The following is a 25283-nucleotide window of genomic DNA, read 5'->3' on the forward strand; positions in this document are numbered from 1 at the left end:
TGTTTTTTTTATGTTATATTAATGGGCAATACAACATATTATATAATATATGATATTTGATATTTATTGTTGTAAGCTTCATCTTCCTGATTTTATGACAACACATAATTCAGTAAAATATCATTACTTTGTCTTTACAAATGTATGGAATTTCCCTGTGCAGCATTCTTTTTAAAGATATACAGTGACATTGCAGCTTTTATTGCATAATTCCAAACTACGATTTCCATTCATCCATTTTTAAACCCACCAATTCCAGTTACAGGGTGGCAGAACTCATCTCCTTTGCTGGACAGTATGAATACAAGGCAGTAAGTGACCCTGGAAGGGGCCAACCTAAGAACACTCGTTTGTAAATCGAGAACATTTTTGTACTATCACCACTTTGGTTAATTTTGAAGAGGTGTGGGTAATCCTGCTGGGTTCGGCTATGACTAAAATGTAAGAAAATACACTACAGGAGTTGACTTCCATCAAACAACTCTTAATGTTTATTCTGTTTAGTAACTTTATTTTTGAAAAGACAAAAAAAGCAGGAAGAAAAACTCCTACCTACCTTAATTTCTCATCTTAACATTAATTCCACTTGTAGGACATCCTCTAATAAAAAAGACAGATGTGCCATCCAGTGGTCACTTCTGAAGCACTATGGCTTCTTATGTATGGCAATATTACATGATGGCACTGCACAGCCATCTCCCTCACCACTAATGCACTTTCAGCAGCCCACCTGGTGCTGCGGTTTTAATTCAGGTCTTTGAAAGCGGAATCCTACCTATTAAGCACATCACCAGTTTTATGGGGTCTCGTCACTCCAGACAGCTGGGTTCAGAGTCTGGCTTGGTCATCTGTTTGTGCAGAGTCTCCCTTTACTCTCTGCAATTCCTCTGAAGACGCCTTTGGTAGGTTATTGGCGCCTCTAAACTGATTGGCTCCTGCCTAATGCTGCCAGGATGGGCTTTGGCTCCCTGTGACTCTACAATTGGATTAAACAGTGTCGGAGGGTGAGTGGCTAGTTTAACATAAACTGTCTTGTTCATCAGTCATTTTCAAGTGATGTTTATTCTTATATTGTGGAATAAATTATTATAAATGATATATATTATTTGTCACTGTTGTTTTAACACATCCTGTAGTTGCTGATTTTATCTTTTAACATAGAGGTTATACAATAGGCAACTTAATTACACTCATTGGCCACAGTGTGATAAGTGAAGAATGTATTCCTCTTCAATTTGTTACACTTAATTTTCTCTGTTTGCCTTTCTGTCCTGTTGACACATTGATTGATTGACTAACACATTTTGAAATATTTGTGCATAACATGGATGAATGAAACAAAATGGAGAGCTTTCATTTCAGTTAATTTAAAACTCCTAAGATAATTGATTTTTTTTATAGCACAATATACTGGCTGTTTATTGTGTGCCCAGAATCAGTGGTTTTCATACTTATTTCTGATATTAGTCATTATTATACACACTCCGGGTCTTAACAATAGCTATGCAGTGCAGCTGTTAGTGGTAGACAGAAGTGCTGGTCTGACAGACAGACAATGATGGATGACCTTTTTCTATACCACATATTTTACTTCGTACAAGGTTGCACACAAATAAAAATGTCTACTAACGACACATCCAAATGTGCAATATACAACGTTGTGCATAACTATGTGTAAGCATGACTGTACAAAGAATAGACTCTTCTCATAACAGTATAGTAAAGTAAAATGAGTTACTGGGCATTGACAGCAGCAGTTGAGATGTGGGTGTACACTGAAGAGAAGAAGACATTAACAACTTTATTATTTTAATAAACCATTACATAAAATATATATTGTTCAAAATACAAAAATGGGAATGAGTGCAATATTCATATATTAAATTCTTTCATAGTCTTAAAAGAAATTGTCCATGTAGTCTCTTGACGTTGTGGACGCTAGAGGCGCTGTTGCCCCGTTGAATCCACCAGACAGACGTCCAAGACACACGTTTAAAATCACCAAGAATAATATTTAATAATTCTTTTGAATAAAGTGCACAAAGCACTGCACATTCCACAATTCTCCAATAAACAATAACAATAATCAATAATCACACAAATAAACAATCCTCCACTCCCAGCAGCTCTGTTCCACTACCACCCAACTCCGGCTCAATCTGCTGGGTTTTCCATAGTCCTTTTAAAGTCTATGACCCAGAAGTATTCCTTCTCCGGGTCAAACGCTTTCTTCAAATATCAATTTCAAGTACGGTGGGTTTCTGTCCTCGTGACTCTGAAGTACTTCCGGGTTAGCTTCACCGTAATAGTCCCCAGGTTCTTGGTGAGCTCCCCCTGGCAGCACCCACGGTACCCAACAGGGCTGAAGAAACAGACTCCATGTCCCATGCTGCCCTGCGGGAATCCGGGAACCATTTCCATCCAGGGGAGCTGCCATCTAGCGTCCCGGGGGATGTAGTGCCCTTAAAAGGCTCTTTCTTTCATTTGAGGGACGTCCCGGCCACACTGAAACGCCAGCCGTCCATCACAACGTACTGTATACGAAATTCAAATTAGTCAGCAGTCGGACATTTTGTTGTTCTCATTACACATAAAGAGTTCAGTGAACTTTGACTGAATATCCTCAGTTTACAGAATGGATGAATATATATAGATGCTATTTAGTATTTATTAATATTATAAGAGCCACTTGCTAGTTATTTAAGTTATATTAAATGTTTGCCTATATATTAGTGCAAAGTCTATGGAAGGTACTTATAACCCCCACAAGTTGAATTAAATTGGTATATTCTAACTATGTGTAGCCTCTCTGACTATAGATTAGTCTCAATTAGTGACCTGCCTTGCCTAGGGTAAGGCATGGATGGCACACAGTTTTAGGTGCCCAATAGTATGAAAGTTAACGTTCTCTATTGAACGTGCAGTGCCATACGTTTAGAGTATACTGAAGGTGGAATGGTCTGCCTGCTCCTATAAAAGATGCCCTTTCAGTCTCAGCTTTCAAATCTCAACTGAAGACTCACTACTTCACTTTAGCATACCCTGACTAGAGCTGTGGATTAACTGCACAGACTGGATCTCTGTTTTTAGTCATTAGCTCTAAAACATAAGTAACATGATAGTTATAATCTATTACTAACCTTCACCTATTTTGTTTCTCTTCTTGATACTCAAATTGGTGCCACTGCCCACCTGCCATGTTGTTTTGCCAGCCTAAGGTTAAATCATCTCTGATGGAGGATCGCAAAAATCATCGGGTAGAGGGGTCCTTTCATTGGATTGGCTGGCCCAGCACTGTTTCAGCTGTGGAATGGCCAATAGGAGGAGGCAGCTTGATGGCTGCAGTCTCCAGGATTATGAACAAATCCAAATCATATTATGCGATATCATCTACTGTTACATTCTGCTCTGAACTTGTAAATATTTTTTACTTTTATGTTGTATTGAGAATTACTTCTGTTCTGTTCTGTGTATTGTATTGTATTGAGCCCCTTCTTTTTAACACCCACTGCACGCCCAACCTACCTGGAAAGGTGTCTCTCTTTGAATGGCCTTTGCCAAGGTTTCTTCCATTTTTTTCCCTACTAGGTTTTTTTTTTTTTTTATGTTCTTTCTTGTCTTCTTAGAGAGTCAAGGCTGGGGACTGTCAAGAGGCAGGGCCTGTTAAAGCCCACTGTGGCACTTGTGTGATTTTGGGCTATACAAAAATAAATTGTATTGTATTGTAAGGTAAAGTAAAGCATCTTTAAGTATAGAAACATCTGAAATTTGAGAAGAAAAGCTAAGTTTAGAGAAGAGACATTGTTTTCCAATGTATATGCCCTTTATTCTACATGTGTAGCAACCTTTTCTCTTTATTCTCGTATGGACTGTTTGCTTTGAATTTTCTCTAAATCTTTTAAAACTAACTTTTTACTGAGATATTTCTTTCGGCACGTGTTTGACCTGATCCTGCCTTACTCACCAGCAGCTACAAATATAATTATTAATCTGAAAAAAAAAAGTTTATATAAAATGGATCGATAGATGTTTTTGCTTTGCCTAAAACTAGAAGATGATTTAACACTTATTGCAGAATAAAAAAAGACAGAGGAAAAATAACATTTCAGTTTATTTTCAAGCACAATCTTTTGTGTTTTGGTTGCCTGTGTTTTCTGAGTAGGTTTGGCACAGAAGTGCAGTGATTTAGGATGCTGCCTCCCAGGTCCTGGGTTTGACTCCCAGCCCTGTTTATATCTTTATTTAGTTTTCTTCCAATGTCTGCCCCGTTTTCTTTTCAAGGTAGCAGTGTTGCTTCTAACATCCCAATGGCACATGCATGTCAATTTAATTGATGGCACTAAACCAGCCCAGTGGATGTGTGCATGCGAGTGCCCTGAAACACAGTGTCACTGCATTCAACAGTGAATGAACACGTGATTTATCAGTATTTAAAAGCAAATTATTTTTTATTAAAAATAACATATTATATTATAACTAGGGCGTTCGCCCATTGCTCGCTTCGATCGCCAACCAGTGCTACACGCCAGCCACTTCAAGTCTCTGCCGCTCACATTGTGAAGAGGAGATGCGGTCGCTCCTTCGACACCCCTTCTTAAATGGTGATACAATGAGAAACAAATACAGTTTTGTTTTTTTAAACTCCTCTTTGCTCGATCAGCTGCTGGCTTGCTGCTGCTGCCGTGCTGCGTCATCTGCATCTCACGCAGTGTTTTGAACATTTAAAAGCCTGTACAGCAGCTGTCCAACTCTTTTGTCTTTTATTTCCGGCCCTGGGTGTGGTCTCGCCTCGCAGGACATGAGTTCTTGATATTTTTTAGTTTATAATTTAAAAACGGAATAAGAATCAGAAAATCTAACAACATCACATTAAAGTTCGATAAATTCTGAAAAGAATGTTACCAAACATGTATATGTAGGTTTTAAAATAAGCCCAATTTAAAGCGTGACAAAAAAGTGGCATAAAATTGTGGCACAAAATCGTTGCAGTTTTAGGCTTAGTATTTTATATTTAGAAAGTATATATGTTATATTATAACATATTATAAGTGTAAATAATTGCACTCAGACATTTTTGTGCTGTGTGGTATGGTGGTGCAGTGGTTAGAGATCCTGTCTCACAGCATCTGAACACAGAATTTAGATCCCACCCCAGTTTCCCATTAACTGCACTTTAACACTCTTCTAATATTCCAAAAACGTGTTTGTCGGGTTCATCTGTGTGCATAGATGTGCCTTGTGATGAACTGATGCCTCATCAAGGGTTGGCATTCAGCGTTGCTGAGACACACTCCAGCTCCCTTTGACACTAAAACGTAATTAAGGAAGCTACATAATTTGATGTTTCATGTCATTTTTGGTCACTAAAGATGTTTACAATCTTTAAGTCTTAAATGTATTCCAATGCACAGCAGCAATGCCGGCTAGATTCACAAGTAACTGTATGCAGAAGTACTGTATGTAAGGAAAGGTTCAAGTTGAATGCAAGTAACTACTCTTCAATTTTTGCAAAATATGTCAGTTCCCTGTGATTATTTATTATCAAAGGGAACAGTTTAAATTAAATAGTCTCTAATGATCACCTTCATGTTCTTAGGTGGGCATTAATTGAATCTGACATTATTGTTTTTTTTCTCTTATGATTGTCTTAGTGGCCGGGGGGAGTCAACTTGATTCTTTGTCATTTACACAGTCAAGGAAGAAGAGATGAGAATACAATACTGTCATCAACGTACATGATTGGCAATATCATCATGATTATTATTATTACTCTCACCGTTTTCTGCTTCAATGCCTTATGCTTTTTTTCAGCTGCTTCTCTGTGGAAATGTGCAATAACTGTACATTTCTGAATTCCATCAGATAGTGATGGGACATATTGTACAAATGGAGATAGTTTTTGAACCCAACACAAATCAAAGTGCCTTTAGTGCGTGTTAATCTGTTAACAGATCATATAAAGGTGCATCTAGTGAATTATTTTAAAATTTTCAAATTATAAATATACATGTTGTGGTAAGCAGCCTGGACATAGACAGGTAGACATAGTTAAAAGCACCACAACACATTTATTTACAAATATATAAAATGATGAACACGCACAAACCCAGTGCCGTAGCACCAAACACCCCAACACCCAGGCCTCTATGCCTTTCCTCTTCTGACCGCCTCCACTCCTCTCCTCTGAGCTCTGTCCTCTTCCGCCCGACACCAGCCCTCGAATGGAGGGAGGCGGCCCCTTTTATCCCCACCCGGACATGCTCCCGGTGCTTCCCGATTAGCTTCCGCCGGCACTCCCTAGTTTGGCGGAACAACCGGCTGTGCACCCGGAAGTACTCCAGGTGTCCCTGGTCTTCTTCCCCCCAGCACTTCCGGGTGTGGCGGAAATGCTGAGGGCCAGGGCTCCAAAGGCATTGGGGCGCCCCCTGGTGGTGACCATGGGCTCCTATAGGGTTGAGCTTCCAAGCCCAGTTTCCGTCGTCCTCAAAGCCACCAGGGCGGTCGCCCCCACGTGGTCTGGGGGTGGTGTAAGCCCTCCTCTGGTCCTCTGGGGCATCCCGGCTGTGTACCACCCCCAGCCACCTGTGACAATTTATATTTTTTATATAAATATAAAAGGTTCAAATATATAAATATATATATTTTATTTATATATTTTATATTTTACTGAGCTAGCTGTTTAATGCTGGTGGCGCAGTGGGTCCTCCTGGCATGGAGTTTGCATGTTCTCCCCGTGTCTGCGTGGTTTTCCTCCCACAGGTTAGGTGCATTGGTAATCCTAAATTATCCCTAGTGTGTGTGTGCCCTGTGGTGGGCTGGCGTCCTGTTCCGGGGTTTGTTTCCTGCCTCGTGCCTTGTGTTGGCTGGGATTGGCTCCAGCAGACCCCTATGACCCTGTAGTTAGGATGTAGCAGGTTGGATAATGGATGGATGGATGTTAAATGCTGCTGGTTGATTAATTTCTTGTGTGGCTGAATAGTTGTTTCCTATAAATGACACCTGTGCAGTGGGATATAACTATTCAAATAGTCCCTGTGTCTCTCCTTTTTATTTTCATTGCTATTATCATCTTCATTATTCCTGTTCATCTAGTTACATAAGCTGTTTAGTGCTAACAGTGGGACAAATGGAAAAACTGTGCATTTAAGGCAGTCCTTTGTACGTCTTAACCTCAAGCATTTCCCTTTGCTTACTCTTGGACCCACACTTGTGTTGTAAAGAGTATGCAGCACACTACCCCATCAAGATGGTTCAAGATCTGGCAGAATGGGAAATCTTTTGATTTTTGCGACTTGGTATCAAACTTAGCTTGGTGATTCTTCTTGACTCTAGCTCAAGAGAATCTCGTTTTCCTCAACAATGAATGGTGGACCATTTCTTGCACTCTGTGTTGTAGTAAAAAATACGGGAGACAGCAATAATTGTCCACAGGACACTAATATTGCATTATAATACATTATTATGTTATTAGATTCTATTCAGTATTACCCTGAATAAGTAATTCTTATGCACTGCACTTTATAGTCAGTCAGTCATTATCCAACCTGCTATATCTTAACACAGGGGTCTGCTGGAGCCAATCCCAGCCAGCACAGGGCACAAGGCAGGAACAAACCCCAGGCAGGATGCCAGCCCACCACAGGGCACACACACACACTAGGGACAATTTAGGATCACCAATGCACCAAACCTGCATGTCTTTGGACTGTGGGAGCAAATCCATGAAGACATGGGGAGAACATGCCAACTCCACACAGGGAGGGCCTGGGAGGTAAACCCGGGTCTCCTTACTGTGAGGTAGCAGCACTACCACTGTGCCACTATGCTGCCCGCACTTTATAATGAGAGTCTTTATTATACAGTGCACATAAGAGCAACATGGCGGTTCAGTGATTAGTGCCACAGCCTTGTTATTTCAGTTTATTGGGTTTGAATCCCATTACTGGTCTTTAAAGTCTTTGGAATTAGCATGTTTCCCTTCTGTTTGTCTTAGTTTATTGTTCAAAAATGCATTTGCAGTACACTATGAAAATAAAGCCTAGTATTCCAAAAAAAATTAAAATACTAAAAAAAAAATGACTATTTATGTCATTGTGTCTTACAGTGTCTTTTCCCAGAACATAATTTCTGTAAACGCAGGGACTCTGTGTGCTAAATGTACAGTTCTAGGTACAGGCAGAAACAGTGAAGACACAGGTCAAGGAAAGAAGCTAAAAATTAGCACTGAGTGAAATGTTGTGTTTTAATGATTTAGGGAGAAACATCATTTTCTGAAAATATAAAAGAAGTGGCATTTCAGCTTAAATTGTTGAAAGTGATGACCTATAAAGGTAATTCAGAACATAATTACTTTCACGCTAACTATCATGTGCTTTGCTTCTTAAGAATTAGAAGTATAATAGCCTGCTTGCATGATTGTCACAGTTTTACTGTGCTGGAAGAAAAACGTAGAGAATGTTCCTATTAGATTAGCACTACCCAGCTGCACGTTTAAGGCACATTACCAGTTTGTTCATTGCTGTTCTGAGAAGTAAACCACAGCACCTTCTCTAATAAACTTGCTGGTTGCATCAGCCATGTAGAAAGTGCGAATTCAGATGAGATACATGACCAAATCCAGGACAAGCCAAGGTCAAAGACAAAGATGAGGCCTGAAGGGAAACACTTCAGCAGGTTGTAATGATTTTCACAAAACCTAACCGAAGGGCTGTGCTTAGCTTTCATTTTCTCTGCTCTTCCAGTAGGCGACAGTCACGTCATTAAAGTCTCTTAGCAAACAGAGGTGGGTGGACATGGGCAAGCCAAGCCAAAGCTATGAGACGATCATGACAGAAGTCAATCCCTTTACTTGATATAGCAGTTATTATTCCAAATGTTGGCAAAGAGAGCAGCACTTTTGTGACCATTTCTTCCACTTGGTCTTTAAATTATATTTAGGAAACATTACTGTTTCTGAAATTTTTTTAAGAGCAAGAAAATCAATTATTACATAATTTACTTAATGAGTTTTCAAAGAATTCTGCATTTGCATTTTGCCCCAGGTTATTTCAGTCTGGCACCTCATAACTTTTAATTGTTGGACATGGAGACTGAATTTATTGTGTACCCATCTAGTTAATCCATCCATCCATTTATTATCCAACCTGCTATATCCTAACTACAGGCTCACGGGGGGTCTGCTGGAGCCAATCCCTGCCAACACAGGGCGCAAGGCAGGAAACAAACGCTGGGCAGGGCGCCAACCCACCGCAGTTTAGTTAATCTATATATTTTTTTTAAATAAATTAACACGTTTCTGGTTTCCATGTTTGCATGATATGCTTTCCAAAGCTAATTTGTTCACAATCATTTACAGTTAAACAAAAGGTATATGATATTTAAAAAAACAAGTCTCTTATGCTATGTGATATATTTTAACCCATCATTATTGTTCGTGAGTGCAAATATTCTCTCTCTGTTAGCCCATCTAAATACAAGTTTACCTTCTACTACAGCAATAAATAAATACATTATAAACATTCATCAGTGGCGCAGTGGTAGCGCTGCTGCCTCACAATTAGGAGACCTGGGTTGGCTTCTGGGGTCCTCCCTGCATGGAGTTTGCATGTTCTCCCCGTGTCTGCGTGGGTTCCCCATGGTTAGGTGTATTGGTGATCCTGAATTGTCCCTGTGGTGGGCTGGTGCCCTTCCCGGGATTTGTTCCTTGTGCACTGTGTTGGCTGGGATTGGCTCCAGCAGACCCCCGTGACTCTGTAGTTAGGATATAGCAGGTTGGATAATAGATGGAAGGATAAACATTCATCCACATGTTTGGAATCAGAAAGTTGAGATTTAACCACTCTATTCAATCGGTCAATAAATATATATTATATTCAAATATGGCAGATGCTGAACATGATCTGATAATGTAATTGAATGGTGAAAAGAAGAATTCCAGTTACAAAGGATTATTTTTTTTTTAGAAAAATCTGAACAGATTGTTTTCTTCTGGGACAGAAAAGAAGCGATTAGCACTGGAATCAGTGATGAAATGCCTGCTGCGTGGCGTTTGCATATTCTCTGCCAGTGTTTGTGTGTTTTCTCTGGGGTCTTCAGTCACCTTGTACAGTCCAGAGCTATTCTGCTCTTGTGATACTCCATGCTAAACTGCAGCCGTGCTTCTTTGTGCTTTTCATTGAATGGGTGTCATACTGAGAGTGTAGTCGTGCTTTGTCTATATTTGTGTTATTATAGCTGAGATCTTTAGTTCCAAATTATAGATTCATTTTTGGGAAAAACTGATGAAATGATAAGCAAGTAATGAATATGAATTATTGCATGATTTCTCATGATGTTTTTAAATTCATTTTCCTAAAAAAAATCATTTAACTTTACTGTTGTACTGTAACTCATTCCTTGTAAAATAAAAAGCAAATTAATTCATAAATACTCAAAACAATCATGTACATTTTATTATGGACATAATGATTGCTTACAGTACATTAACTTTTCACTTTTAGCAATGTTAGGATTGTTTACTGGATGAGAACAAGTTGCAAGGGAAGAAAAAAGATGATAGACGCAGCAGCAATGAAACCTTTAACATTAACCATATGCCATATTAGAAATGAATTGGAAATTAGTTCAAAATCTTATGGGGTAGGAGTGTAAATGCTTTGCTGGTAATTATATGTATGAAGCACTGGAATGTATGCCATATATTAAGATGAACAGAAGTGACAGACATTCTTGCAAAAACCTGCTTAAAAATGCCCCACTTTCACATAATGAACTTCGTGCTCTCAGCCCTTTAACAGACTGGTGAAGGGCAAAGCTTGCTCTGTACACTTTTTTCTTTCTTTTTTTGTGCTTAGTCACATTGATATTCTAACTGTTCATGCAAGAATCAAGGGTATTTTAACATCTCTGACATTATATAAATGAAAGATGGACCTGGTTTTGCATATCAAGCTTTTCTAGGCAAGGAGGGGGGGGAAGCTTCTTGCAAATCACTGACCTTTACTCGTTGGCCTATCACATAAAAATACTGGTAGCACAAATTCTGTGGTTACAAAAATCAGAACTCTGGCTAAGTTGGTTGTGATGTAAATAATCCTGCGGATCATCTATAGTCTGCATATGTGAAGAACATCACTAGCAAATCGTGCTTGCGAACATTTCGCAAGAATAAAAGCGTTAATGAAATAAAGATGAGGGAGAGAAGAACATCTCACGTTACAGTAAGAAAGGAAGTTATTTTAATAAGTATTGACTTGTGAGAGGACTCAATATTAGAATAGTCACATGATTAGTATGGGATGTTATTATAGTCACTTACAACAGCACAAATATTTACCAATACAAAGTGTAACACGAACAGGTTAACAGAACATATTGGATAAGAAGGGAAAATGTAAGTCAGTAGGTGTGAAGTGTGGCCGTCAAGTAATGTAGTATACCGACATCTGTAATAATTGTCGGAAAACGCAATTTGTTGCATAAACGTTATTGTCAGCGAAAATCTTCCCCTGTGCATAACCCGCAAGTACCTGTACATTTTACCCAAGTTTCGATGTAACTCTGGATAATGTAGTGTACAACTGGCCTTGGGTAAAAACAGGGCCTGGCAAATAAACTCCAACGTTGTTAAACTTGGTGATAGTCATACAATATGTTAAACGTGGTGATAGTCATACAATATGCTAAACGAACGGGGAATTGCCTACGCCATAATATAAAAGGAGTATCTTCTTTTACAGTTTTTCCATCGTAATGTTTCTTGTTGTCTGGCAGTTTGTCGCTGCTCTGCAGAAAGGTTGTGTGTGTGATTCATTTTTCGTTCCACTGTCTTGGTGCAAGACCTGCTGCCACAGATCTTTGGATAATGTCGCTCTGTGGTTTGTCATACGTTGTCTTTGTTGTTCTAAGGTTTCTTGCCTGTTCTGGTTGGTCCGGCGTGATGTAGACGTTTCTGCTTCTTTGCGTAGGTGTGAGTATGTAGGCCGGCGAGACTGTTTCTGTTGGTCACAACTAGATGTGGCTAGGGATCTGCACTGGCAATCGGAAAGGTTGCCGGTTCGAATCCTGTAAATGCCAAAAAGGACTCTGCTCTGTTGGACCCTTAAGCAAGGCCCTTAATCTGCAATTGCTGAGCGCTTTGAGTAGTGAGAAAAGTGCTATATAAATGCAAAGAATTATTATTAGGCTGTATGTGCCTTTTCATTCTATTGGGAGGATTACGTTGAAGTGAAGGAAAAAGGAGGTGGTAGTGTCATAATGTAGTTTTGGTGGGTAACAAAGCATGCACCGAATAAACAGTCAAATACCACAGTTGATAATTGGTCACATCAAAAAACTGAAGACTTAAAGATAAACCTAAGACCAAAACTCTGCCAGAAGCAAGGATTCCTCGCTCTTGTTGTGAAAGGATATAGTAGTTGTGGCAACCGTTCTTTATATCGAGCGCGGACAGACACAAGTGAAATAATTTATAATATATTTACTAGTTTACATTCCTGTTTTAAAACTAGCATTAAAATGATGCTGCTTTAGAAGGAAAAAAAAACATTTTTAAACTTCACCAAATAGAGTAACTCCATTTTTCTTAATAAATTATATGGTAATATGCTAATAAAATTATGGCAGCACAGCTGTTAGCACTAATACTTTATAGATCCAGGGCTCTGAATTTGAATTCTACTACTTCTGGCTCCTGCTTCTGCATGTGCAGTCCGCCGGTTTCTCCCATGTCTATTTGGGTTATTCTCCCCAGAAACTCAAATTGTCTTCTCAGAAGGATATGTATGACCTCTCGTGGATACAGTATGTGTGATTAAACTGGTGGCCCACCCAAGACCATGTTCATGTTATGCCCCTTTTTGTGCCAAGTTCGGCTCTGGTCCTTCTGCCACCCTATATTAGTTTAAGTTGATTTGAGAAGATTATTTTACCAAAATCATTACAATACATGTTGTTATTGACAGGTACATTATTATATAGTGCTAAAAGAAGAAAATAGACTGCAGAATAATGTTTTTGTATTTACAATTATACAGTACAATATTTGACTGGTAACTATGAAGAAATGTTTATTCAAATAATTTAAAGAAATTAACAATAGCATGCTTAAGAAATTACTCAGCAGCAACTTGGAACACAGCAAGTTTAACTTTTTGCAGTTATAGAATCGCCCTACAAGAAAACGCTACTATAGATTGATGGATGAATTCATGGAGGGTGGAAATTTCTACCTGAAATGAAATGTATGACTTAAAGGTTCATTTAATTAAATCACAAATATTGGAGAAATGACATTTCATGACATCAAAAATTGCTGATTTTCTTTCATAGAGGACACACATCCATGTCTCACATTTGACTTATGTTCATTTTCAACTTTTCCAAATATACATTTTTAATATACTGTATCTCCCTTGTTAAGCAGTCCTGCAAAAAGTATTAAAAGAATAACAGAAGACTTCAAAAGTTAACACAACAGTTGTAAGCAACTGGTTACAGTTGCTGATTTAATTTTTGGTTGAAGAATTTCAGCAGATAAAAATGCTGATATTGATATACTATACATACTTGGAGGATCCTTTATTCTGCTTTTGTTTAAAAACCATTAGATATATTTACATTTAAACCAAAATACAAGGAACTTAGTACAGCAAAATACGAATTACACTTACACAATCTGTTCATTTTTGAGGGAAGGAATTCTGTTTGTAATATGATTCTTTTTTAGCCTCATTTTTCTTGCATAAAGTTAAACAATAATAGCAGAGGTAAAACACATTTAGAAGAATCTGAATTATCTGACAAACTATAGGATTCAGCCTTTTTCAGAGTTATCTATGAAAAATATCACAGGTTATTGGTTATAGGTTACAGGTTATAGAGGAGACAGCTTATTGAAATATCTTGAAAGCTACTCACAAAGGGACAATGTGTTTCCTCGGAATGGATCAGTACAAAAACACAACAAAATGAGCTTTTCAGGAAGAAATCATATTCTTCTTCTTTCAGAGCAGCTGTTATGGGTTGCCACAGCCAACTTGTTCCATATCTTCCTGTCCTCTACATCTTGCTCTGTTACACCCATCACCTGTATGTCTTCTCACACCACATTCATAAACCTTCTGTTAGACCTTCCTTTTTCCTCTTACCTCCAACCTTAACATCTTTCTCCCAATATATTCAGCATCTCTCTTCTGCACATGTCCAAACCAACACAATCTCGCCTCTCTGACTTTGTCTCCCAACCATCCAACCTGAGAAAACCCTCTAATGTCCTCATTTCTAATCATGACCATCCTCGTCACACCCAATGCAAATCTTAGCACCTTTAACTCTGCCACCTCCAGCTCTGTCTCCTGCTTTCTGGTCAGTGCCACCATTTCCAACCCATATACCATAGCTGGTCTCACTACCGTCCTGTAGACCTTCCCTTTCACTCTTGCTGATACCCGTCTGTCACAAATTACTCCTGACACTCTTCTCCACCCATTCCACCCTGACTGCACTCTGTTCTTCATCTCTCTTCCACACTCCCTGTTACTCTGTATTGTTGATCCCAAGTATTTAAACTCATCCACCTTCACCAACTCTACTCCTTGCATCCTCACCATTCCACTGACCTCCCTCTCATTTACACACATGTATCCTGTCTTGTTCCTACTGCCCTTCATTCCTCTCCTCTCTAGAGCATATCTTGACCTCTCCAGGGTCTCTTCAACCTGCTCTCTACTATTGCTATGGATCACAATGTCATCAGCAAATATCATAGTCCATGGGGAATCCTGTCTAATCTCATCTGTAAACCAGTCCAGCTTTTCGGGGAAAAATACAAACTTTAATAACAACAATTGCAATACTGTTTTACTGGAGCAAGTGGCCTTGTGTTATTACTGCCACTGAAATATTAAATTGAAAAATACTACTTTATATTATGCAGTGTAACAATTGACACAGTAAACATTGCAAATTCTTCTTTCAATGTATTCAGTGTATTATGTTAGACTATAAAGTATCAACCATACATTCGAGTTATTCCATTTATCCATCCATTTCTGAACCTGGACAATTCTACTGTTGGCCTTGACCAAATTAGAGCAACTTCTTGCATGAAACATTCTCTTACTGGATCTGTGGCTCACCTTTTACACAATGAAATCATCTCAACCTGTACAAATACACTTCCACTCATACCAGAATAATTTAGCATTTTCAATAAATCTCAGAATATTTTTTGGACAGGGGCACAGTCTGGTCATAAAATCTCAACAAAGAAGCCAGGCTGTAATCATCATATACATCGAACTATCTGCATAGACTTCAGCATTGTTTTAAATAATACCATTGAATAAAAACTACATTCCTCTGCCAGACTCACTAATTAAGATGCCTCAAGGCTGTTTGAACATAACTTATAATTTGCTACAGAAATTAACAGCACAAGGTTCCATGGAAAGAAATTTAGGTAAAATGCAGATTTTGAAAAATCTTTACTGCTTGTGGGATTCATGGTGAAGATTTCATTTAGACGTATGTATTGGACTTGATTTGCTACGTTGCAGCATTAACAGAATCTACTACATTGTAATGGCTGCTGTATCCATGAGGAAATCATTAAAACCAATGATATTTTAAGAGAAATATGCTTAGAAAACTAGACGCCAAATGGTTTAGATATTGTAATAGGCATTTTCTCCAAGAGACTAACATACTGATCATGTGGAGAATTGTACTACAAAGTTGCTATGTCAACCTCCAACTTTATATGAGAGTAATAAACTGATGGATTTTACAAATACATCTGCAATATAATTTGGGCAATATGCCATAAAATTCTCAGATTTGCCTAATCCGATTTTATAATTAGTATGGAGGCCAACCAGGCAGCCATGAGCACAAGGCAAGAGGCAACCTTGAACAGAAAGCCAGTCCATTACAATATCCACCCATGAACACATACACAATACAGCAATTTAGAATTGTCTGTTAACCTAATACGAATATCGTCTGATTGGGGGGAAAAAACAGGAGTACTTTAAGAAAAACTCACACACACTGCAACAAATGTGGAACTTATACAAAAACAAAGACAGGGACCATCATTTAAACCTAAGATGCTGGATCTGTGAGGCAGCAGCAATCGCCACTCTGCCACATTGGTAATTTTCTTCCTTCTTTCGTTAAAAGTGTCAGCTTTGCTGTATACCACAAACTAAACATGAGGGAAAAGACACAATAAGAAAATGACTGTTTTCCATTTCAATCAGTATCCTTGAATCCAAAAGCAATAAAATTAAAGACATATCACATGTATTTGGTATTTGATTCCATGAAATGAAATGAATCTGTTTTATATATACCACTTTAGGTTACTTTAAGTCTCTCTAATCAGCCTAGCACAGGAAATACCTGGAAAGGATATTAAAGGTGGGGCGGCACGGTGGCAGCGCTGCTGCCTCGCAGTTAGGAGACCCGGGTTTGCTTCCTGGGTCCTCCCTGCGTGGAGTTTGCATGTTCTCCCAGTGTCTGCGTGGGTTTCCTCCGGGCGCTCCGGTTTCCTCCCACAGTCCAAAGACATGCAGGTTAGGTGGATTGGCGATTCTAAATTGGCCCTAGTGTGGGCTTGGTGTGTGGGTGTGTTTGTGTGTGTTGGCACCCTGCCCAGGATTGGTTCCTGTGTTGGCTGGGATTGGCTCCTGTGTTTGGATTCAGCGGGTTGGAAAATGGATGGATGGATATTAAAGGTTTAAAGGGGTCTTTGAAATTTTATAATATAACCAGTAACGGCGCACAGTACACTTGACTTGAGCATTCCTAGTTTTCATCCTCTTTCTCTGTACGTTTAGCATTCGTTTGCTCAGAGGTTGATGTGCTTGCTGTTTACTGAGCAGCTCTTCTTTTCTCCACCCTAGCGGCCCACTTCTTCTCAATACTGTTTGTATTGCGATTACTTAGTACGTTTTCCTTAATTTTTCACTTAAGCTGGCACTTGAGGCAGATTGAAGACTTAAGAATGATTTAAGATATGAAGAAGTAGAGAAAGAGAGGACAGAGGTGTTAGGGATGAGATCGGCGCCCGTACGCAAGCACCACACAGCCACCCTGTTGGGCACTGCCAAGAGTTGATTCTGCAATAAAATAAAATAAAAATAAAAAGAGGAATAACCTCGGAGGTCAATCATCAGCCCAAAAGCGGACAGTAGACGTCACGTAGTATATGCGTACCAAATTTCAGGCAATTGTTCAAACAGTTTGCAAGCTACAGGTGATTTAAAATCCTGGACACACAAATGGAGAGCCATGGTAGCGTATTATATAAGGAGATGACAAAACAAACAATGTAGGTCTTCTCCTTACATCTATTTGTAACATGCCTTGAAGCGCTTACTGTATACATATTAGTTAAAAAAAAAATTAGATTTTAAAAGATGAATGAAGTTTTGAGTTCTGGGCAAAATTGAGAGCAATGAAAAAGTGATGCACACTCCCCAAGCTACAGTAGCTGTTAACTGTGAACTGTACATTAGCTCAATATCAAGCGCTATTTACTGGAGTACTGCCTTGTTCAATCGGGACTTACAGCATCAGTTAACTGAATGCCATGCTACTTACTGGAACAACACATTTTGGTCCTTCTGTGATAAGGAAATTAGTATTATTTATTTAAATGTTCATGCATTTTTCAGTCACCTTATTTTATTTAGTGAGACAAAAACCTTGACAAAACAGTCTTTTTGAATTTTCAGCCACTCTTCTGTCACAAAGCCCTTTGACCGTCCCAAAATAAGCAAACCAATGCAAATGCCAATCTGAAAAACAGTAACAGATGAACCTGACGTACTGAAGGTTGTTACCTCTAGGAGATTTGGTTCTAGCATTTTCCAGTAATTCAGATGCCAACTATGTCCATGTTTAAAAGTGTACAAGTGTGTGTTGGAAGGGGTTTTTCATTCATTTTTGCAGCTGATGAAAAATTGAAGAAACAAATGCTTCTCCACAGTAGAGGATGTTTAAAGTTGTACCAACCTGTTAAAGCTGTCCTCCAGATATGGAAAAGAACATTTATTGCAGTCAGTGACTATTGTGTCAGAAGCATAATTATACAGTCCTGGACCAATAATTACAAGCATAACGTCAAAATATAGAGGACAGTTTCCAGCATTTTTCCATTATAAATTCATTGGGAGAAACATTTCATACATGGCAATCCTACGTCAAAATAATAGATTTATTTCTTGAACTTCTCAGAGGATTCCTCAGAGGAAAAAAAAAAATCACAAATGTAGGTTCCTATTTTTCATTTTGCTGGTTGCCTTCAATGAACCACAATTCTTCTCAAGTTCTGTGGAATCTTGGGACCGCTGAAAGAAAGCAGGCAAGGAAGACACTGGTCTGGCTGTGAGATAGAGGAATTTGTGAGCGTGTTTAGGGGAAAAAAGGCAAGAGTCCATCAAACCGTATGGAATCCTAAGATGATCTGATTTCTCATTACTATTTTATTTATTTATTTTTACTAATTGGATCTATCACACTTAAGTAGCCTTCAATATTTCTCAGTGTAGGAGCATGCATTCATTCAAAATGGTAAGATTATACAGTAGGAATTGAAAACCAGACCTGCCTGATCCTCGGGTGTATTTCTGTGTCTGTGATGCACATTGAATACCCTTAACTACACATTTACATTTACTTATTTCGTTGACACCTTTATCCAATGCGACTTACAACGTTTTGATATACAATTGGTTATATTCTTTTGTTTTTTTCCAGTTGAAGCACAGGCAAGTAAAATGACTTGCTCATGGCCACATAGTGTCAGTAGTGAGATTCGAACCTACAGCTTCAGAGATTGAAGTCCAAAGACTTAATAAATATGCCACATCTATGCTAGTGACTTCCCATCTGGGCTACTGACCTAATCCCAATGTTCTAATCCCACATCACTTATTGTGCCACAGTTACTGCACATTAATATCTTCCATCAACATACAAACCACTATCTGTTGTAGATTTATTGGTTTGACAAACTGGGTCACCCTGTAGCAGTTTATACTTATTTCTGCATGTACAAGGTCTGCACATATGTGAAGAAAAAAGTGTCCTTGAGCCTTATGCAACCTCAAGTTATAAGGCATATACACAGTAATACTTCTGAGCCTCTGAAGGTGGGTGACCTAATAAAACGTAAATGTGCATTACTTACTAATAACAACTTCTTTCAAAATGCAGTACATTATTTTGTTGAAAGCAACAGGAGTTTTGTATCAATACATTTGATATCATCATATTATTAATATAAAAAAAAGTTTGATTTGTATTTCTAGAGCACCAATATTCTGAAACGGCTATTTATAACACATCTTTTATTTTTAGCACTGCAGCTGCAAAAAAAAAAAAAAAAAGGAAAAAAGCGGAGGTTACAGCAATTTATAACAAGTAATGCTCTATGAAGCTAAGTATGTACAGCTAGAATCTAATGCCTAGTTTTTAGTGACACTGATTAATCACTTTCTCTTGATCCCTCATAACTTATTTGTCACAAAAACACTCTTTATATAGAGTCACAGCCTTCATACACAGAGTTGCTTAGCCTGGTTATCCCTGTTACTTTAATTGTTCAATAATAGTAGTGAATCGTATAATGATATTAATTTATTAACAAAGCAAGTTTTTAAAATAAAATTGATAACGTTCATAATATTTTCAGAAATAATTTTGTTACTCCTTGTTCCAAAAAACACACTAGACAGTTTTCTAATAAACAAAAGTATTATTTCATGTGTAATTAAATTTCCGTATTATTGCTATCAGGAAGATCTCAAAGAACACTCCCACTCACTCACATAGAGCAAATCTCCCATGATACCTAATCTACTGCAAAGCATACATTGTAGCAGCTTTTGTGCATTTTGTAATAAAGCAGACCATGAAATTTAATAAACTACCATTTATCATAGACACTGTGAAATTCAGTACCATGGACAGCATAGGACAATGCTGCTACTTTCAACTGCAGACTTCGTATTGTTTCAACAAATTGGAAGTTGAGAATTGGTAACACTTTTCTGTTTAGATTGTGTGTTGCATATTGCAGTATTACACATATATTTTTGTAATGTGCCTTCCTAAATTATTTAAGACAAAAGGTGTTAATTAATATAACTGCTTTTAAATTTGATGCATCTCTGCTGAATAACGGGTATTACTTTGAGTTCATTTTCCTTACTTCTTGGGTAACAATGATTCTCTTTCAGTTATGATCTGTAGCATGTATTATTGTTTCAATAACAAGATAAAAAGAGACTTGAAAATTACATTGAACTTGACTCAGCTGTCAAACCATGTGCTTTTAGATTTTAAGGATACTCCTCTCATTTTTGCAAAGTCATTTCATATTGCAGGCTTAAAGGTTTTAGAGCTTCCTAAAAAGTGGTAGGTGTATGACAGAAGAAAAAATGACCCCTGCAGATGATTCCTCTTGCTGCTCTTCTACTGAGATGATTAGCTTGTCAAGCAGGAAAAAGGATGGACCGTCCATTGTTCAAGAGTAATGATAAATCAGCACACACAAATGCTGCTAATAGCTAAATAAACATTATTGGATACTGTTTTTGAAGCTTACATTTGAAAATGTAGTTCTTCATAAACAATTAGAAACTGAGCATAATATTACATGAATAACAACATGGGCCTCAAAATATTCCGCATACCTAGAAGAGTTATGCCACATGATGATAGATAGACTCACTAGATAACGGTCCAGTGTTACTACAACACTGCTCAGTAAACATGCAAATGGACTCAGCCTAACAGAAGATGGAATTCTTACAATATTTCATTTCAACGCAGGGTAGTGCTAAAGTAACTCAATATAATGTTGGTATTCAAAAATATGGTGACTACATATATAACAACTTACACAAACTGAGAGTAAATTAAGCCTACAAAGACTAGGACCACATGTTCACTAACCAGTTTTTCCTGAGTACTACACAGGCCACACTCAGTAAATGAAGGGAATTTGCTCATCCACAGGAAGCAGCCATTTCAGTACCTACTCTCACAAATATATTACAATTGAAAATGCAAGTATATAAAAACTGCTTTATTTAAAAAAAAATACCTAATATTTATATTATACAAATTGGTTGTCTGCAAAATATGTTTCACTTATGTAACAAATGATAAAATGCATCACAAATTAATTAATACTATAACAACTTAAAGAAAATCAAAATCTGGTTATTGAGTAAAGTTGCATATTTAAGTGATTAAGATATGAACATAGAAAATAAGGAATTAATGAAAAATATATACATAATTCAGAACTTTATTTTTAGGTACAACAGCTTATCAGTATTCGCGAGGAAATGGATGGCTGTAACTTACATGGATGACGTATGTAAAAATGTGTGCATCGTACTGTGACTCTTCCAAAAATAAACTACTATAAGAACAAAGTCACGCATTTCGAATTGAGTCGCTCAGACCTGTGCGAGAACATGCACATGCCCATTATCGAGAACAACATTCGGGCCACATACACGTATACTTTAAACGTGTGAAGCAGTATTCCCAGCAGCATCTCCCCCTTGAATGCCGCCGACTGCTCTGCTCCTGTCCCGGAGAGCGGACGCTTAGACACGAGGGCTGCGGGGGCGCGCGTAGCACACGAGTCGCTCTGAAGATTCCAGTCTCCCCTCTAGCGGCTGAGCTGAAGGCTATGTATGATATGCTGCTTCCCACCTGCTGGCAAACGATGAAGGTACCATCTATTGAAAGACAACTGGCCATTTTTTATAATTGTTTTACTTTTGGCACGTTGTTAATATTTCTGCTTTCATCTTTTTATCTACGCTACGTTTAAATGGGCAATCTTGAGGTTGATAGGTGCAATAAGTCACATTTTCTTAAGCAAAGGGTCTCAGAAGGAAAGAGAAAAATCCGAATGCATCACCATTATTATTTTTTTCCATGTCCTTCTTGGGTTTCTCCTGCACTTGCTGGCAAATGTTTTTGTTTTGTTTTTTCATGCATTAGTGAACAAGTTGGGAAGCAAGGGATTTCCCTTTAAGAAACAGAAATCAATAAAGAGAATACGCGATGCATATCATTCAGCGTGCTGAATAATAACTTGCATTGATCTATTCGAGCAAAGAAATCAAGTCAGACAGATGACACTTAATCCAGATACAGTAAATGCGAATTCATTCACTTACTCCGATAAGTACTTCTAGAGCTTAGAAAGAGAGAAACGACGAAGGCTATACCGAATTTTTGGTTAATACTGAAATGATGAAAATGACACAAATATTCCAGCATTGCAGCATCCGGGATACAAATCTCTTTTGCTAAAGTACATAGTGTCCTTGGTGAAGGCAGCTAGTCGACACAATCTGCGAAGTTTTCTTTTATTAATTAATTAATCTTATAAGGTCTTTACTCTTAAAAACAGCTTAGAGCATAAGCAACGTCGAGCACTGCATTTACTGCTGTCTACATTCACGCGCACACTCACACTCTATCTCTATCTATCTATCTATCTATCTATCTATCTATGAATACACTCACACACACACATATATATATATACATATACTGGTGTTGAATATATATCTATATATATAATACAAATACATATGGTTGTATTATTAACTGAACAACACTGAGCTGCTGACACATACAAGCATACAACATTATTTCTGTTTCTTTCACTTTATGAGTACAGCTGTTCGGAAAAGGCATTTTAACTGGAACAATTATAATGATTGCACATTGATCTATGTGACGAATTCAACCTAAAATATTGAACATTATTAGAATAAGATGTCTGTTAGTAATGACCAACTATTACACTGCGTTTCTGAACACGAAAAATAAAGCACTTCTGGAGGGCGAAGTAGAATTTTACGTGGTAAGTAGCCCACCTGTAGGCCTATTGCGAAGGGCATATTGTGCCATTTGTTGCCTTCTTACGGTAGCCTTCCTGAACTGTGACAATATAAATGCGTACGATTTGGCCAGAAACGCAGGGACACGAGAGTGAACATTTAAACAAAGCGAGTGCAAACGAATTTTTACAGTTTGGTGCTTATTCGTCTATGTGAACGGGCGATCATTTCAATGATCTATGCAAACTATATTAACACCTCTGAAATGTAATGACCACTGAAAGGCATTGTTCTGCACTGCACGATGAAGATGTTAAAATTGCATTTTTTCGCATGTTCTTAAATGTTTATACATACACAAACCGTTCATGTACGCATCTTCAGAAAAAAGGTTATCTAACCGTTAAACAAGACCCTTAAATCACTAAAGATGGCAAATGTTGTGACTGAAGCCGTTTTAAAGTTACTGCCAGGAATACAAATCAACCCCACCTCCCCACCCCCTAAAGTATCCTGTCATGTAAAGGCAGCTGGCATGAGATGGAAAAAAAAAAAACTTGATAGAATTTCTCAGCATATTGCAGATAATATTGTTTTCAATACTAGTGGCGAGATTTGCTCACTGAATTCTTGATATTAAGTAGTTTGCAGTGATTCAGCTTTGCCTTTTTGAGCGGGGGCTAAAACCTTTTCATTTATTCACCGGTAGTCACGCACACACAGCCTTTCCATTAGCGACGACAACTTCCCACAGGACACAAAAGTGATTTATCATTTTATGCAAGTATTTATTTATTGCTAGCACAAGATTAACAAGGGAGTTTCCCCAAATGCATAAAGAAAGAAAGAAAGAAAGAAAGAAAGAAAGAAAGAAAGAAAGAAAGAAAGAAAAAGAAAAGTGATAGCGGCAAAGTAACCAACGATACATTTTCTTCTCCTTGTATTCATATTGTAATATGCTGTTCTCTGTGTGTTATAAAAGCCATTAATAATTTTTGACTTACATCGAAGTGATGTTCTTGAACAGGTCAGGGATACTGGTGCTGTTGTTGCCATTGTTTCCCGTGTCTTGAACCTCAAGCAGAGGGAAGAATTTCCCGTTGTCCGACTTATTGCAATGTATCTCAGTAAGGGAACAGCTGCAGGTTGGCGGACAGTCCAGCATTGAGCTCAGATAGTCCTGGAAAAGGCTGAGTAGAAACAAAATCCTCCACCAGAAAATTCGGGGTGGACAGAACGATAGATCCATGTTGAATGATCCGGCAGGGTTGGTGGCACAGTGGGTATGTGTGTGCGCGCGCGGGTGCGTATGTGTGTGTGTGTGCGTGTGTGTGTGTATGTATGTATGTATGTATGTATGTAAGCGTGTGCGGATGTGTGTATGTACGTGCTCCCGATTTTTTATGTGTAGCGTGTATGTTATGAGTGTCGAGATCCCCGATTCCCGACAATCCAGAAAAAAAGGGAAGAATTGAAAAAATAGAACAAAAATACTCCGTTAGAGACGACGGGGCTGAAAAATCAGTACACCCGATGTGTCTGCTTCTCTAGCCTGCATGGTATACATGTCTCTTCTGCTGCCCTTAGCTGCTGAATTCCAGGTTGTTCGCACACAGCTCTGAGACTTACAAGTATAGCATTAAAAAGGGGAAAAAAAAGAAGTCCGATGCTCCGGGCATCAAGTCCCACCTACTGGGCAGAATTAAAACTGACACACCTGCAAAACGGAGAAGATATCAAATCAGATATTAGACGTCAGAAAGCATTCAACAGTATCCGACGTGATGAAGAAAGAGAGAAAACGGAAGAATAAATATAAAGAGGGATGTCGACTCCTCTTCACTGTCGCTATACCCGCGCCACGGAATATCCGATATATTCTCTTCTTTCCGCTTTGAAAGCGCAGCAAGCCAGCAAGTAATTGGCGATCTCCGCGAGCAGCTCCGTTTCCGTTAGAATGCGTCTGCAAGTGACACGGTTTACAAGAAAAGTTTCCGAAAATTGAAAAAGCAGCGTCGATAAATCGAGTGAACAGGTGTATCCGATAGTTCACTGCAATTTTTAGTTTGTGGTTTGAATACGTTTAACGTGTACCCTGAACACAGCGCATGTTGTAATACGGACTTTAGAATCGAGAATGCAGAAGCTCTTCGAAGAGTCAGTTCACATGACTGCAAGAATAAAGGCATGAATCATATTTCTCTATACAGTAAAGCACGTAGAAAGATCGTGGCTGACGTAATAACTTCATCAGTATCCGACTGGTTTTTAGCGTAAGCATTGTTGATTGTTACGAAAATACGGATGCACTAATGCAGGGTTTTCAGTCAAGCACATTATGATAATGGCATGCAAGGGGGGAAAGATAACGAGTGACCCACCATTTCCCAATGTCTC

The 25283-nt window shown here is 38.3% G+C and overlaps 1 protein-coding gene across 1 annotated transcript in view; it reads right to left on the reverse strand.

Annotated features, from left to right (window-relative positions):
* The window catches only part of LOC120541406 (NT-3 growth factor receptor-like), a 920493-nt gene extending 895427 nt beyond the window's left edge, over positions 1 to 25066 (reverse strand). Inside the window, exon 1 of the mRNA XM_039773008.1 lies at positions 23891 to 25066. Coding sequence (XP_039628942.1) covers positions 23891 to 24135 — 245 coding nt within the window. The 5' untranslated portion in view covers positions 24136 to 25066. The remainder of the gene's footprint in view (positions 1 to 23890) is intronic.
* Between the last annotated feature and the right edge of the window lie 217 nt (positions 25067 to 25283).

This window comes from Polypterus senegalus, chromosome 12, assembly GCF_016835505.1.
Source record: "Polypterus senegalus isolate Bchr_013 chromosome 12, ASM1683550v1, whole genome shotgun sequence".
Taxonomy (NCBI): domain Eukaryota; kingdom Metazoa; phylum Chordata; class Cladistia; order Polypteriformes; family Polypteridae; genus Polypterus; species Polypterus senegalus.